Genomic DNA, 15,953 nt, shown 5'->3' with positions numbered 1-15,953 from the left:
CCTCATTTTGGAATGTCATCATCTAGCTACAGGTGGTTATCTGATGAGGTCTAATAATAAATTAATTATGCAGTGGAACTCAAAAAGCTAAGATTTACTGCTTTATTTCAGTTGAGCAGTTTGTATCTGTAGCATAAGAGCACCTCAGTCCGGATTTGCTCCTGCTTCTGGTGGTGAGGAGGGCTGGAACTTCTTGAGTGTTTGGCCTCTCTTCAAAACACAGTTATCAAGGGATAGAAAGAACTTCCTTTGCGGATGATCCTGTTGTCCTAAATATCTTATTTGGCACTTGCTGGTGCTACTAGCAGTTTTGATTTCAGCCCCTGTGTGCCCCCCCTCCCCTGTGTATCAGTTAGGGCAAGGAGACTCGGAAATTTCAGGTAACAATGTTTTGGTCCCACGCTGAAGTCTGGAGACAATAACATAGGGTATATTGGATGCTGTGTTTCATTTGTTGCCTGAAAAACATAATTTTACTTCTAGGAACATGTAGGGAGACATTTATTAATTTTCTGCTGCTTTTTTTTTTTCTACAACTACTCTGCTCTATGTAGTAATTTTAAAAAATAAATCATATTTAGTTTAAATGTACAACACTGGTAAAGAGAAATGAATTTTACAGTCATGGGAGACAAAACAACATCCACTTTATCATCTGTTACCACTGGCACAGTACAAACGATGCTCTGATCCTTGTTCCTAGACCTGACTTAGCAAAATACACTGGCGAATAAATCGGATGTCTCTGCTCTTCCCTGTGCCTGCCACTTCCTAGTACTGAGTTCAGCGCTGGCGCTGTGCATCTCGGAGCCCACCTACAGCATCGGGGAGTGCTGTGAGCAGCTGCTCATCATAGCTTGTCCGATGAAATTGGCACAAAGGCTATCTCGGACAGGGAAACCAGAAGAAGCTGGATGAGATTAAAAAGTTGTCTGTATTTAGAAGAGATTTGTAATGATTAAAAGGGGTGGGGGGAGGAGAGGGAAGTACTGCAACAGTCAGACAAAGGCCAGCCATCTGATCAGAAAGCAAAACAGCTGCTGCTGCCAGCAATGGGGCTGAAAGCTCAGTTTGTTCTAATACTAAAATGAAATTTCAATGGAGCAGATTGCTACACTAAAGCAAAATATTCCTTGAACATGGCAAAGCCACAGCAGGCTTTCTTAAAACCACTGAAAAGAGATGAAGGACTCTGTCTCTACATGATTAACCATGACTTTCTACTTATTGCTATTTTCCTACACAAATACTAGCTGCTGTCTCTGCCAAGTGTCCACGTAATTACCACATTGTATTTTTTTCATAATAATAAGCCCTTTGAAAACGGGGGGGGGAAGTCTTTCCATGTGGTTACTTTTGTTTTAGGTGGTTGGTTCTTTTTGTTGTTAGTTTTTCTGGGTTTAGGGTGTGAGTGGGGTGGTTTGTGTTTTGTTTGTTTGTTTTTCTGATTTCTTTGCCATTCTAAGATGTGACTAAATACTGAGATACTGGCGCATACTGATGCCAGGTTTTGCAAGAAGGGCATTTGCTTGCCAGAAAGTTGTCTAGTTCACTCTAGTGAGCTGTCATAACTCCAGGCCATTCCTTGCCTATTGACTTTCCTGTTGCAGTCTGAAAGTAGTTTTGGACCAGAGAAGATACTTTACCTTTGGCAGACAGTGCTGCACAAAGGCTGAAATGCAAAGTGAGAGGAAACCCACTGCTTAGCCATCTGAATGTTTTTGTATAACCTTATGTATGCTAAATACCTCTAGGGTTTCTACAGATGAGGGAGATTCAGGTATTGAACAGCCTTTAGAAGGGTGAATGCTTTTAGGCCTGAAGTTAAGGTGAAGCTTATGCCTAAGACCCTCAAATCACAGCCACTGACTGAAAAGATGGTGACTTCCAAACCTCTCTGGCAGTTTCAGGCTGTTTTTTTTCAGGAGCTCTGAGCCCCTGCAACTCTGAGAATCCAGCAGAAGTGCAAGCATTGCCTCTGAAGGGTCAGCCTGAAAATGTCTCTGCTCATTTGCACTCTTCTTGCAAGTTGAAAGGGTGCAGCACCATCACACTGCTTTAGCAGGTCTAACAGACCATGAGAGTGGTACTCCAGTTTCTGCAAGCAATACAGGGGTGTGACTTTCAGACTTTGAGGTAGGCACTGGCTGCTATGGTGAAGAACTTAATTGTAACCTTGGCTCACTCTTCTAGACTTATAAAGCCTGAAGGACATACTTTGCTGCATTTCAGCCAGTATCTCTAAAAAAAACCTCAGCAAATACAGAAGTGTTGAACAGACTACATAAGTTGTTGAGTGGATGAGAGGTAATGCAAGGAAGAGAAGTGGACAAAGACAACAAGAAAGTGTGAAATGCAAAACCAACATGTGAAATATTGTGAGCTATGGCTTTTGAGCTTCTTTGGCATGAAATATTCCCTTATGACAAGCCTGTTCAGTGGTCATCTTCTGATGCTGCTGGCTTCTCCCTGCCTGGGCAGGAGGCAGTCAGGCTGCATGTTTGGCTGCCCTCTGCTGCAGACAGTACTGTGCTGTGGCTGAAGCCCTAAAAACTGGCATGCCTGTCCTGAGTATCAAAGAAGGAAGGAGGAAAGGAAAAGATGTGACAGATTGAAAACTGAAAGCCAGAAAGCTGCTGGAGTGAAGCAAAGGAATAGGAGATACTCAAACTCTTCCATTTCTTAAGTAAGCACCGAAGTCAACATGCGCTTAAAGGAACAAATCCTCAAGTGTCTCATTTTCCAGGGGAGGGGGGGAAAAAAAAATTAAACTTGAGCACTGGCCTGTGGCAGTAAGGCAGTTTACAGCAATTTTGTACTCAATCACTTATTACAACTGGTGCCATTTAGCATTATGTATTGCTTATCCCTACAGGAAATGTATTTTCTGCAAGGCACTGTTGTAAAGTAAAAAAGGCACAAGCTGCTGCTTACAGATGCAATGTGTTCTTTGGCAAGTCAGTCCATTTGGAATGGCTAATTCAGCCTACAGGGAAGAGTTCAGGGTTTGAACCCACCTGCAGCCTGCACCTGAGCAGACTCCTCAGCTCTCTGCAAAGGCTTTGGTAGTCATCCTTGCAGGACAGGCACAGAGTAGCAGCATACCCCAAATCCAATTTTTGTTTTTATTTGTATAATAGGAACACTGGTCATGGTGCTACCCTTGGGTTTACTTTAGTAGCTACTTCCAGTTACAGCACTGCTGATCTCTGGCATCTCATCTATTTCTGCTGAAGCTGCTTATTTTTCTAGAACTAGCACATTCTGAACCAAATGCTACTGTTTTACAATTCTTAGAAAAACCTTAAAGGAAACTAGCAGTACAGCATAACTTTTTTTTTTAAAAAAAAAAAACAACCAACCCACTAACGCAGTAAAAGAATGCAGAAAGCAGTATAACTCATGGTAAAATATAAAAAACTACAGTATAAGTAATTCTTCCACTGTATGTAATTATGAAAAAGATACCACTGTAGTAAATTCTAACAAAATGTGATAGCATCTTGGAAGTAGACAGAAATGAAAAACATAGGTTGAATAAGCCACAGCTAACAAATAAAGCTGGACCATTAACCAGTACGTAAGCTTTGTCAAACAATCCAGTATTGCTTCATGTATTTCCAGTTTAAGATCAAAAGAAACCACTGGCTTATCTCATCCAATCTTTTTAACAATAATGACCACTGGACTTCACCACATCAGTCTTGCTTTAAGTCCAATCTAACGTGTGCCTTCTAGGAAAGCACTTCTGTTGTCTGGCAGATGTTAAGGGGATGCATGATCTATAAACATTTTTAAAACTGAGGAAGTTAATCTTCCCAAGTATTAACCAGTTGTTAGCCCATTTTGAAGTTTTTTGGACAGAGCTTTTGGTCACTTCATTGGAAAGCTTTTTTTTAAATTCCTCCTTTAAAAATGTAATGCAGACTGTTACCTCATAAAGCAATAAGATAAAAACCTTTATTGTTCCACCTTTGAGTTCATTTTCTATCGATACGCATTTCTGTAAAATAGTTTCATAAGAAACTTCAGCTCTTTAGAGGCTTAATGTGGAGTAGCAAAAAACCTTCAAAACCAATTCAATCCTGTGTCTTCACGTAATACACCACTTGGGCACAAGGAATCTCTAGGGTTAGAATCAGTTAGATCTTCCACCTCCTCCTTTTCCTGTGTTCTTTGTCCTCATTTCATGCCAAGCTTTTACCAGTGGTTCTCTGTTCTTCCATATGAGCTCATGGCCGTGAGTCACGTACCACCTGAGAAAGAAAATACTAGTTAAAACTAAATGCAGCTCTTCTCTGTATCTGAGGAATAGGCTGATCGCTAAAATAAAGTAACTCAAATGCTTAGTATAGGAGACAAGATAAACTGAGGCAGGAAGAACAACATTCTTGGAAAGTGGCAGGTAAACCGCTTGTTGTCTTGGCTCCTAATTGTTCTTGCTTGTCTCAGTCCTGAGACTGAATAGTTTTAATGCCTTTAATTTCATGCTCTTATGATTTCTACTTTAAAAAAGATGCAAAAAACTACTTCACTTTCAGAGACTTAAAATAATACTGTTGCTTCTGCTAATCCTCACTGACAACACCAAGTAGAAGTATTCTTGTATGTAAATACAACTGCCTGATTACGAACAGCCACATTCCATTCAAAGTGAACTTTCTTCTATCCACATTTAAATGAACATTTAATCTACTGAGGTGTTCTAGCTTAATTTATATTCACAGAGAACTGTATATGCTGATACATGAATATCAACATAAGTGATTAAGCAAGGGAGGTTATGGTAGAGAGGTGGGAGGGGAAGCAACTCCATGAAAACAGGCTGAAGGTTCTCCACAGGCCTGACCTCACACCTGAGTCCTGAACAACAGCAGCACTTTTATGAGCCATCTGCCAGTGCCAGGTCAACTGGCGGTTCCGTTAAATCATCTAGCTGCTTTCTGAAGTGGACAACTGTCTGTGAGGCAATGTATAGAAAAGACTTTGTCCATTCAACGTATGGCCTAGAGGTGCTGTGAATGACCACAGAGTAGAACACATAGGTAGGTGAAGAAGGCAAGATGCTTCTCAATGTAAGACAATTTTTACTGCAACTGCTATCCTGTTTTAATAGTGTGTGTCTGCATTATGATGAACAAGCTGATCTAGAGACATCATGGAAGAAAGCAGTTATGAATCAGCAAGACTACATCAAATGCATGTGTGATGCCAGAGAAGGGGAGAAAAGGAGACTGTCTAGCACAGAACTTACTGACACCAAAGCCAAGAAATGGCAAACAAAGGCAAATCAGTTTATTGACCAAAATAAAAGCATCCACCACCTGTTCTTTGTCTGGCCTAGTTAAGTGTCAGGTAGGTCTTAAAAAAAGCCTACATAAAAAGTTTAAAAATGCCCTTAGCAATTAAGTGTGCAAATTAAGACAACACTGCAATCAGGCAGAAGGGGAAAAACTAATTATGTAATGTAGTTCAAACATGGAACAATGCAGAACTGTTTCCTACAAACTGGTTTCTAGTAGTTCTTCCCAATTAGGAAGGCTCTGCACAAAGACAGTGCAGCAACACTGAGAAATAGCAGTTAAGGCTGCTCAAAGGAATGTGGCCTGAGCTTATGCCAAATCTGTGGCTCTCTCTAAATTGGTAATTAGAGGAAAAACACTGAAATAAAGGAATTTTCTTAGCTGTTCAATTCAAAAGTTATTTTAATTTGTCTATGTTGTGTTTTGTGAGAATCTTTTCTGCCTTGTGACTCTCTTCAATGTGCTGAGGAGAGCAGGACAGAGACAGCCAGCCCAGCTTACAGTGACAGGACAATCTGACATCTAATCTATCATTCTAAGGCAGTTCAGCTCAATTTCTTTCAGTTCTAAGCATCTGTTAACAGTATTTTCCACATAATTTTATACCACTACAAGGATAACAGTGAGTTGTCTTCAATGCTACTGAAGACAACTTTCCAAAAAACCCACATTTCACAGAGAAGAGGAACTAAAGAGGAAAAAAATTAAGAATGAATTTAAACATGAAACAAACAGAAGTTACTAAATACAGACTTACATTCCAAAGAGAGCTCCTCCAAGATGTGCAGCATGGTCAAAAAGTCTCCAGCCTAGAGCAAGCCCTGCAGTGTCAAATGCAATTATGGCTTTTAAAGCCTGGAAAGGAACAGAACATGGAATGGACAGGATCAGGCACAGCACATAATAACCACTGATAACAAAGTTTTGTATTCTGGCACAGAGCAAAAATTTGGGATCAAAAAATCCCACAAATTTTATATCCAAAAAATCATTGTTAAAAAAAAAAATTGTTTTAAAACAGACTCAGTCTTTAGCAGTACTGTGCTGTCAAAATACAGACATGAGCAGCTGCAGAATAGTGCTGGGTAGGAATGTGTCCTTTTCAAATACCCAGTCTCTTCCAGTCTTAATTTCTAAAACTACACATACATTCCAAAGTCAGGTCAGGAAAAAAGTTATTTGAAAGTAACTTTTATATGCTATAAAAGACACCACAAAATATGTAATTACAACATTTTTATTCACTAATTCTGACATAGCTTAGACTTATGTGCATCTGTCCTCCCAGACACAATCCTGTAGTGAATGGAGCATGTAGAGTAGCATCCGTCATCTTATCTGATATAAATTCCTCATCACACTCTCCTAAACAATGCATCTGTTGGAGGGTAGAAAATCGGGATGATAGGGATGAGCTCCATGGCCAGAAACAGCATGAGCAGTGGTATATTGCATATGTGTTAGAACAGCAGCTATACTGTTACATTGGCTTGTTTATTTTAACAGCAGGTTACAGTATATGTAAGGTAGGATGAAGGAGTACACGAAGTTTAGAAATACAATTACATAGTGGAGGTTCTTACTTAGGGCTAAAATTATGCCAATGTTTATACTCCATTAGCAAATGTTGCTTTTGCTTTACTGTTGCAAGGAGCACTTCCTCATGGCAATGTTCTCTGTGGCTCTGCCAGTATTTCTACCCTGGCCATCTTCTTTAGGAAAGATACAGTCAGAGGGTAGCATGCAAAAAAACAAGTCACTCAAGTAGAAGTGCAAGAAAAACATGAAGGCTACATCTAAGAATACTGGTTCAAATCTGTAAGCTTCACTTACAAAAAAAATATTAAATCTCATGACCTTGAAATGACAAAGCTTAACTGCTTTAAGTGAAACAGTAAAACAACTTTAAGTAGTGGACCAAAGATGATTAACTTATTAAAGCAAGTCAAGATATACATGAAAAGCTTCTCTTAAATGGGGTAGCAGATGTCCTTAAAAGCACTTAATAAAACAAACAAAAAAAAAAAGGAGTCCTAGTGCTACACAAGAAGAAAAGTCTCAGTAGTGTATTTCTAATCCTAACAGTATTCTTAAAAGTATCAAAAGGTGGTATCCAAATGAGAAGGCAGGTGTTCTTCCAGGGTTGGAATGTTATTTCCCTTGGAAAGTGAAATTCTGGTTTTCCCATCTTGATAATTTTTTCTTCAATAAGAGTGTATTGATATTAGACTAGCCTGTAACAAGTGCTGCTATAAAAAATATCACCCATCAGAAAGAACAGTATGTGTATGCACGTTTCCTCAGTCAGGTGAACTAGCGTCCCTCTCAACTTCTTTCACCTCTTACTACCAGGTTTGAAACAGACCCATAGAAGAAGGAACTAAAGATTGTTCTAAATTCACTACACACTTGTATAATGACCATGGTAGGCTGCAACTATTCAGAATCTGTCTCCGGGACTTCCATGACCTGTATTGTCTTTCAAAATAAATTTAACAGCTTAGAAACACAAATGAAGACACATGCTCAGATACTGCAGAGGTATGGGGAAAATGTTTTAAGAGTAGGATTTCTTTTGCAGTTCAAAGGCACTTACGTTTCCTGCTGTAAATGTGAACATTGGAAGAAATATGATGGCTAGTTTTGCTTCTGGCATCTTTGTACATACGGCTGCAAGGACAGTCATTATAGCTCCTGACTGTAAATACATTAAAATACATGAAAGTAAGCTGAGTTATTACATAAGGGAAAACTTATTTTCCTGCATTTGAACCCATTTTCCTTTTGGCTTTTATTTTCAAATGCAACCCTGTGGTAAAAAGCACCACAGCAAAGTTCAGAATAAAAAAAAAACAAGACAACACCATTATTTACTTTCAATATCTGAAATTATAAATACTACGGGGAAAAAACCAAACCCTCAAGTACTCTTATATAATTAAGAAATATACTCCCCCCACCCCCCGATTTTTAAGATGACAATTTATATTAATGTGTTTTTTTTCCCCAGTAAAGCTAGCCATCTAACATATATTAATCAAACACAGACATCTCTGATTAAGGGAATCATTCTGAAGCTTGTACCAAAACAAGGAAAATAACAGATGGACAGGGACAAAAAATCTTTTGTCAAGGAAACAAGCAACTCCCTGGTCTGTACTGAATTGACCATAGGCTTTTGTATCCATGAAATATCTCAACAGAAAGGCTGTGAATACAGTAAACTAACGCAACGTGTGGCAATTTCAGTTCAGATCAGTAAGACTCATGGAGAGGAACTTGCTCCAAATATAGTTTATTCACAAAATAAAGGGCCAATACACAGACAGCACTACCAAAAACTCTAACTTAGGGACTACTCAAAGGATTTTTTTTTTCATTACGATTGAGAAATAAGAATCTGACTTTTTTCTTTTATCAAAATTATTTAGTAAAGTAAGTTAAGAAGTCTTTAAAAAGCCTTGGCAAATGGCTGAGTTACAGCCTCAAACTTACAGCAAGTTAAGTGTTTTAAAACATTCTACTACTGAAAATAGTTGTTGTGGTTGTCTGCTCTTTACACCTCCTCAGCCTGCTTCATATCTTTCACACTTGGGAGACTTCTGGCTGGAGTGCTGCCCCTTCTGCCTTTCAGCATGCCTTACAACCTCCACTAGTATCATGTGGTGATTTTGTTTGATTAAATTATCTTTTTCTGAAGTATTCTATTTGCAATTAGAGAAGGCTGTGCACAATTATGCACTAACATTTATGAAGTAAGTTATAGAACTGAACTATCTCCCCAGTCAGAAGAGGTCCTGCTGTAAAGCACTCATTTACAACGTATTAGCATTAAGTGGCAGTAGTTCTGGGCTGCCGCTACAAGAGTTTGTGTATCTGAAAAACAGGCAAGCTGTTACACAGCAGTGACTGCCTGGTTACTTGGTTTTGGTAAACTTTTCCTAGTTTCCGCTATCCCAAATATATTATTGGCTTTTAAGTAGGTTAAAGAATACACCAGAATTTGAAAATGGCCTCAGAGATCATTATAAGGTCTCTCATATTCTGAGATACTTACAGCTCCAAGGGATGGTTCAAACCTTCCAGTGGCCATTTTAGCAACATAACTGACAAAAGTGGAGATAACCCCTAGAAAGGAAAGATGACTATTGGAAACAGTGCCAGCAATGCAGACAAGGATCAGAAAGTACAACGTTATCTGTCTATTTGCCTAAAGAAGCTAGTGTAGGTGGGGTGGTTTGTTTTGGTTGGTTTTTTTTTTTGGGGGGAGGGATGGTGGCAGTGTTTGTTTTAACTTAACTGTCATGTTTTCCCAGGAAACTCCCGTAAGTCTGTATTAAGAGCTATTTTATTTTGGTAGCTAAGCATGACTTAAAACGAGATACTTGTATTGTCGTGACATTTTGAAGTCAAATACCCTAAACCCATCAAAATTCTGTATGACAGCAAATAAGTACTGCAGTGAGTATAGAACAATGTGTGGGACTGAACGATGGCCATCTGTCATCATACCTCTATTAACCATGCACATGCTTTACCTGGATGAATATATATATATGGTTTTTTAAGTGTTGCAAAAATATATATGTTTAACATTACCAGCAGAAAGATACACTGCAAGGAACTGCTCACATCCCAGAAGAGAGACAATGCTGCTGGAAAAACTCCATAAAACATACATATTCGCTGCCATGTGGAATAGAGAGAAGTGACTAAATGTAGAGAGTAGCATGGGAGAACACAGGGCTTCTATAAAAGAGAAAAACAATAGGAAAAAAAAAGGTCAGTGTTTTAATTTACTTTAACATACAAGTCATGCAGACTATAAATTTATCAAGACATACTATAGGCTAATTATGCTTAGAATTCTCAAATATCAAATACAAGCTATGTAATAAACCCAGAAATGTAAGGCATTTTAAATGCCATGCAATATCTTTTTGAAAGGCAGAACATATACCCCAGAGATATGCACACTGTACAAACAGCTACAATAGGTCTTAATTACCTATTGGGGAATGTTTCATACAAAACATTTATCTTATGATACTTTTCCTATGCTTTGGAAAGGAAAAAAATACATTTATATATCTATATGGTGAAAGATTCCTAATATATTATATGAGCATCTATAAAAAAATTGCTACAGAGATAGACTCATTAAGAAAAACAGAAAAGCTACTAGCTCTCCTCACTGAAACAGGAGCCTTGAAAATGAAAAAAAGCCAATTAGCAGGTTTAAAAGTAGACATTATTTAAAACAGTAGTGTTTGCGGTAACTGATGCTCAGATCTGGATAACAGCTATCTTTAGCTCTGGCATGTGTGTGAGGAATTGGTTGAGTTTTCACTCTGAGTCTCAACAGAACTTAAGAGGATAGCAGAAAGTACTCTCCTCATCCTTTTAATTCTTTACTGTAGAAATGAAAACTAATTGTTCTGCCATTAAATACTAGTAACTTGCTTTTCTATGTTAACCTCTTCAAAACATTTCACACAGAGTGAAATGTGGTTTTTTTTAATGTGATCCAAAGCCCAGCTTTGAAACAAGGACTCCGTACACAAAATACAGGCTAATGCTTGTCTATTGACAAAAACGCACGTGCATGTGACTCATGACTATTCCAACTGCATCCCACAGAACATTAAAGGGGAAAAAAAAAAAAAAAAAATCACATTTGAGACTAGTTTTTGAATGGCATTCCATAGTATGATTTATTTTCCTCCTTCCCAAAGGCTGGCTTGATTAGCATTCTGTCCAGGAAAGCAGTGACACCACTTAGTGAAGCGCCTCTTCACCTTTACAAAGGCAAGAGCTGCAATCCCACGGAATGCAGTAATAGGCCAGATAGCAGGCAACATTTTTGACGTGACAATCTTTAGAAAAGCACCAGTGAAGTGTTTTTTTTTTTGTTTTTTTTTTTAACCCATTACTTCTAACTTTTTTCCCCCAGAAGTGTTTTCTGTCTAGACCACATGATGTATTTGGGCATGACTGAGATTGCTTGTAGGGGACGGACCTGCAAGTAAGCTATGCGCCATCTAAGCTTTTGCAGTACAATCAGAGGTTCTGTTACATCCCAATGTAGAGAAAGCCCTCCAATTACTGTTCACTTACTGGAGGATGGATCTGAGGTGAAATATGTAAACATAACTCGTCGCATACCAGGCAGCCTCCATAAACAGAATACAAAGACATTTGCAGCTATAATACCTATTAAGAGGAAAAAACAGTATAAAAGCAATTTATGAATGTAACAGGCCATAATGCTTACTGTAAACAAGCATTCAAAAGTAAGCTGACAAGAATCAGACTCTTCCTTCACTATTTCATTAAAAGCAGTATCTGCTTCTTTAGAGTCTAGAAAAAGCAAAGAAAAATACTGAAAGCTGTATTTAAATAGTGGAAGCCTTTCAGAAATATGACATTTAATTGCAACTGTTTTAATGTACGACATAATGAATAAATGCAACAATCCAGAACATCTGTACTTATGACATTCAAGCTATGGTTTCAAACTTCTATTCCAGTTTAGAACCAAGGAAACAAGGGCCAGCTTAAGAGGTCTCATTTCTTGCCTCTCTAGCGGCTTTTTCCCAAGTACCACCAATCTGCTGCACAGTTGCATTTCACTGCACACAGAGGCTGCATACAGACCTGCAGCACACATTCATTTTCTGGGGAGGTCTGGTTTTGAGATAATTGTAACGATAATGTTTAAAGATCATGCGTAAGAAGCTGAGTTGGCATTGTTGAGGCACAGTTACCTTTGGGAGATAACATACAGCTTTTTACTTCACAGCCTGCTAGATTAACTTTATGCTAAGGGGTGCTCTGGGGACTACAGAGTATGAATCTTCACCCTCCCTGCCCCAATACAACATTTCTATCTGTATCGTGACTTTGCTTGCATGTTGAGCAATTCAAAGCATTGTACAGAACTTTGTGACAGGACTTGTTAGCATGTAGAATAAGAGCAAATATGGGTTAGCTACTTTATTTAGCTTTTAATCAAGTTCTCATCAATTTCTTTCCACATATTACATTTATCTCGGGGGTTTCAAGTGATGTTAGGCCAACCAATCAAAACTACATCATAACCAAAGGAAAGCTCACAAGATAGTTGCTTCTTGTTTGCAACACTTTCTATGTAAAATGGCAAAAAATTATCAGGGAGTTTTATTTCTATGTATCAGTGGAATATATACTCATATTCCTTCTAAAAGCATTTGGTTTTTTTTCACAGTTTCTGAAAAATGTTGCTGGGAGAAGATTCTAGCTAATCCTCTGCATTCTCTCACACAGATGCATAGGAATTTTTTTTAATGCATACAAAAAACAGTTTGTGAGAAGGAAGTGTAGCAGAAATAGTGTATGTACAGGTGTAAGTTTACACATGCTTTGTGCCTAACAACCTAAACATGGTATGAAAGCCATCTGTTTTAACATACTGTACCTGTTTGCCATATTTCTCTTCCTCTGAATGTCTAATACATGTAAGTTAACACAAACCTGTCACAGTCCGCTGACCCTCAGTCAGGTTATTCCACCAGCTGTTAACCTGAAACAGAATTGTTGTACATCAGTGCCACTGTAGAGTATTTGCAATTTCAAAAACTGTCATACAAGGTTCTAACTTTCAAGAATGAAAAGCATTTGTTTGAAATCTGTTAAGTAAATTGGTTTCAAACTTTTCTACTTCTGACTGGTTTGGCTTTTCAAGGGGCATGTCCTTACGCAAGAATAGTTATCTACCCTCCTTTTCACAAAATATTCCAATATAGATGAAGAGTTTCTTCAAAAAGAGTGGCGTTATATCCTTTTACACAACTCCATGGGTTTACCTCTGCTTGTACTAAACAAGGAATCTAGCCCATAATGCTTACTTTAGCAGATTAGCCAAAGTTAGCATAAACCCTGCTTCGACTAAGCCTCGCCCTAATGCTGTCTAACATCACACCACCCACCTTTGAGAGATTCCACTTTTGTGCCAGGGTCACTTTTGCAGAGGTGGCTCACAAGATGTGGAATCCATTCCCCCTTGCGTCCAGCGCACCCAGCCCTCCTTCAAGTTTAAAACCCCTGAAAAAGTTTATTTTGAGTGCAGTCAGCCCACAGACAAATTCCACCTCCCTTTCCCTTCCTCAGCTTTCAGAATCATTTTGGACAAATATTTTATTGATAGCTCAATGACCTTCCAACTATATTGATGGGGACAATGTCATAAAAATTATCTGTAGGTTGGAGAAAATAATTGGGAAATTATTTTCATTGGGAAATAATGCTGTATGAAACAAATAATTTGCTATTTGATATTGAAGTAACAACTTCATTACTACTTTTTTTGTTTAATTCTCTGGCACAGGATATAGGTATTGGCATTTCCTACAAAGTTCTCCAGTATAAAAACGCTAAACAAACATGATTTTTTCCAAAATACAAGAAGCAGATGCCCTCAGAAGCTATTGGGAGATCCTCAACTTTTAAAAATAGAACTTACCAGTTGAAGATGGGGATTGGGAGTTTAAGCCTATTAACAAGAGCAGTATTGGTTTATTTTTTGGATAGCTAATCACCAGGTCTTCCCCTTCAGATTTTGAAGGAAAACAAAACTATAAAACCAAAATTATTTAAAATACTAAGTGGCAATCATAATGTCACCTGCAGGTCATACACACTGAGCAAGAAAGCATGCTGTACTGCACCTGGCTAGGATAGTTAATTTTCTTTATAATAGCTCATACACAGTGCTGTGGTTTTAGTACTGGTAGCACAGTAAGGTTCTAGCTTTTGCTGAACAGTGTTTGCACAGCGTGAAGACCTTTTCCATTTCCCACTCTGCCCCAGCAGTGAACAGACTGAGGATGTGCAACAGGCTGGGAAGGGACACAATCAGGCAGACGACCCAAACTAACCAAAGCAAACAGCTGTGTGGTGCTTGGCTGCCCACCAGCGTTAACCCACAACACAATGCGCACAATTCACGTTACAAAACAGCTCCTCTGCGTCCTACCCAGGACCCCTGCTTCTCCAGCTCCACACTCAGCCCTACTTCCCTTGGACAAGCAGACCTAAAAGAGTAACCAAGCCTGGTCTATCATAAGCCCCAGCTGTAACCTTGAAACAAACATAAAATATACATACATGCATGTTTAGTTTAAAAAAACATATAATTGAAAACTGAATGACTGATGCTTTCAGAATGTCAACTCAATTTATAACAAGTCTTGCAGTACTTAGTTGTTCTTACTGCCTAAACGCCAAAGTATTTGCATGGAAATATCAGCTCTCATAAAGAAAAAAGAGCCCTTGTATTTGTGAAGAACAGGTTGAAAATACAAATGCATTTCAGAAGCCAGAGCATTAGAAAACGTTAGGTATGTAAGGTTCGTAATTTAAACTAGTTCTGTCTTCTTTGGAAGTTCATGTTCACTTTTGAGAACACTTAGATATAGCAAGAATTTTGTAGTAGTTAAAAAGCAAAAGGTACCTAGTTTAAATACACAAATTACTACTACTACTGACCTCTCTTCCCTGCATTTCGGGGTGAAGATGGTATTTTTCTCCAGTATAGCTTTTGCAGTGATGCTGTGAGTTAGTTTTCTAGAACAAATGCTGTCAGTTTTTCTTGTAAGGAAGTGTATCTACTGTGACTTGTTGAGAACCTATTATTTCTCCAAGTTAAAAATCAGGATAAAGAGGACAAGTATCTGTTGTACAAACGGTGCACCAGATGAAAGATGGGGTCATGTTTTATGCTCCCGCAGGGACCCACTCGTGTGCAAACAGGCTGAGCGTGGCTCCATGTACCTGCTTTCTGAAGTCCCCCCTCTTCTGCGGACGTATTTTGTCCAGCCAGTCTGCTCGAGCTTCCTCGAAATAGGTCTGGACCCGCGACTTGAGCGACTCATACTGCCAGATGGCGGCGGATCCGAAGGCCGACCCTGTGAACTGGGCGATACCGGATAAAAGCCAAGATGAACGCGCCGTCCCTGCGTGGTTTCGGCCGAGGCAGCCAGGCTGGCCCTGGGCTTACGTTACACGCCGTTGCCGGTTGCTCAGCCCTGAGCAAAGCCAAGCACGTAAATGGCAACGAAGACACCGCTGACACATGGGGGTCCCGCCGCGGAGCCGCCCGCCGACCCCACACAGCAGCCCCCGGCCCGCCGGAGCCACTTACCCCCACGGCGAAGAGGAGCGGCTTGACCAGGCGGCGCGGCGAGGGGCGGCCGGCGCGGGGCGGCGGCGGCAGCGGGCAGAGGCTGCGGCGCGGGGGCGGCGGGCCGGGCCGCGCCTCGGCGGCGGCGGCGGCTGGGGGCTCCTCGGGCCGCGGCCGCGCCCGGCGGAAACCCTGCCGCTGCTCCAGCAGCACCGTCAGTCTGTGGGGGAGAGACGCGGACCGTCAGCGCTGCCACCACCGCGCACCCCGCCACGGCCGCCCCCTCCCCGGCCCGGCGGTACCTGTGCGGCCGCGGGCCCCAGCCGCGGGCCCAGCACCGCCACGCCATGTTGGGCGCCTCCCCGCGCGCCGAGCGCTTCCGGGGCAGCCGGCCGCCATCTTGCGGGCGCGGCGTTGGGCGCCCGGAGGCCGGGCCGGCGGAGCCGCTCGCTCCCCCCCTACCGCGCAGGGCGGGGACCGGTCCCGGAGCT

General features: G+C 40.4%; 1 protein-coding gene across 3 annotated transcripts; it reads right to left on the bottom strand.

Annotated features, from left to right (window-relative positions):
* Window positions 1–79: 79 nt before the first annotated feature.
* Window positions 80–15,930, bottom strand: PARL (presenilin associated rhomboid like). Of its 3 annotated transcripts, XM_086754743.1 has the most exons (11): window positions 15,765–15,930; window positions 15,484–15,682; window positions 15,079–15,295; window positions 14,324–14,325; window positions 12,816–12,864; window positions 11,421–11,516; window positions 9,903–10,052; window positions 9,361–9,431; window positions 7,900–8,001; window positions 6,061–6,158; window positions 3,940–4,256 (listed from the first exon to the last, which is right to left on the bottom strand). In XM_086754743.1, exons 1-11 carry the CDS (start codon window positions 15,809–15,811, stop codon window positions 4,139–4,141), a joined length of 1,149 nt encoding a protein of 382 aa, XP_086610869.1. In that variant the 5' UTR covers window positions 15,812–15,930; the 3' UTR covers window positions 3,940–4,138. The 3 variants fall into 3 exon arrangements, with proteins under 3 accessions (XP_086610868.1, XP_086610869.1, XP_086610867.1); XM_086754742.1 differs by lacking the exons at window positions 3,940–4,256; window positions 14,324–14,325 and adding an exon at window positions 80–458 and having other exon boundaries at window positions 15,114–15,254; XM_086754741.1 differs by lacking the exon at window positions 14,324–14,325 and having other exon boundaries at window positions 15,114–15,254.
* Window positions 15,931–15,953: the final 23 nt, after the last annotated feature.

The sequence above is a fragment of the Chlamydotis macqueenii genome, chromosome 9, assembly GCF_036417535.1.
Source record: "Chlamydotis macqueenii isolate bChlMac1 chromosome 9, bChlMac1.mat, whole genome shotgun sequence".
NCBI classification, from domain to species: Eukaryota; Metazoa; Chordata; class Aves; order Otidiformes; family Otididae; genus Chlamydotis; species Chlamydotis macqueenii.
Note: the sequence above shows the minus strand (reverse complement) of the source record. Positions and strands in the feature narration are given on the sequence as shown.

Bases quoted from the DNA above. Each gene is read 5' to 3' on its own strand.
- PARL (XM_086754743.1), bottom strand. From the start codon at position 15,811: ATGGCGTGGCGGTGCTGGGCCCGCGGCTGGGGCCCGCGGCCGCACAG. The intron at 15,683-15,764 runs GTACCGCCGGGC...TCTCCCCCACAG, and splicing joins TGGGGCCCGCGGCCGCACAG to ACTGACGGTGCTGCTGGAGC. The intron at 6,159-7,899 runs GTAAGTGCCTTT...GTTCCTTTCCAG, and splicing joins TCACATTTACAGCAGGAAAC to GCTTTAAAAGCCATAATTGC.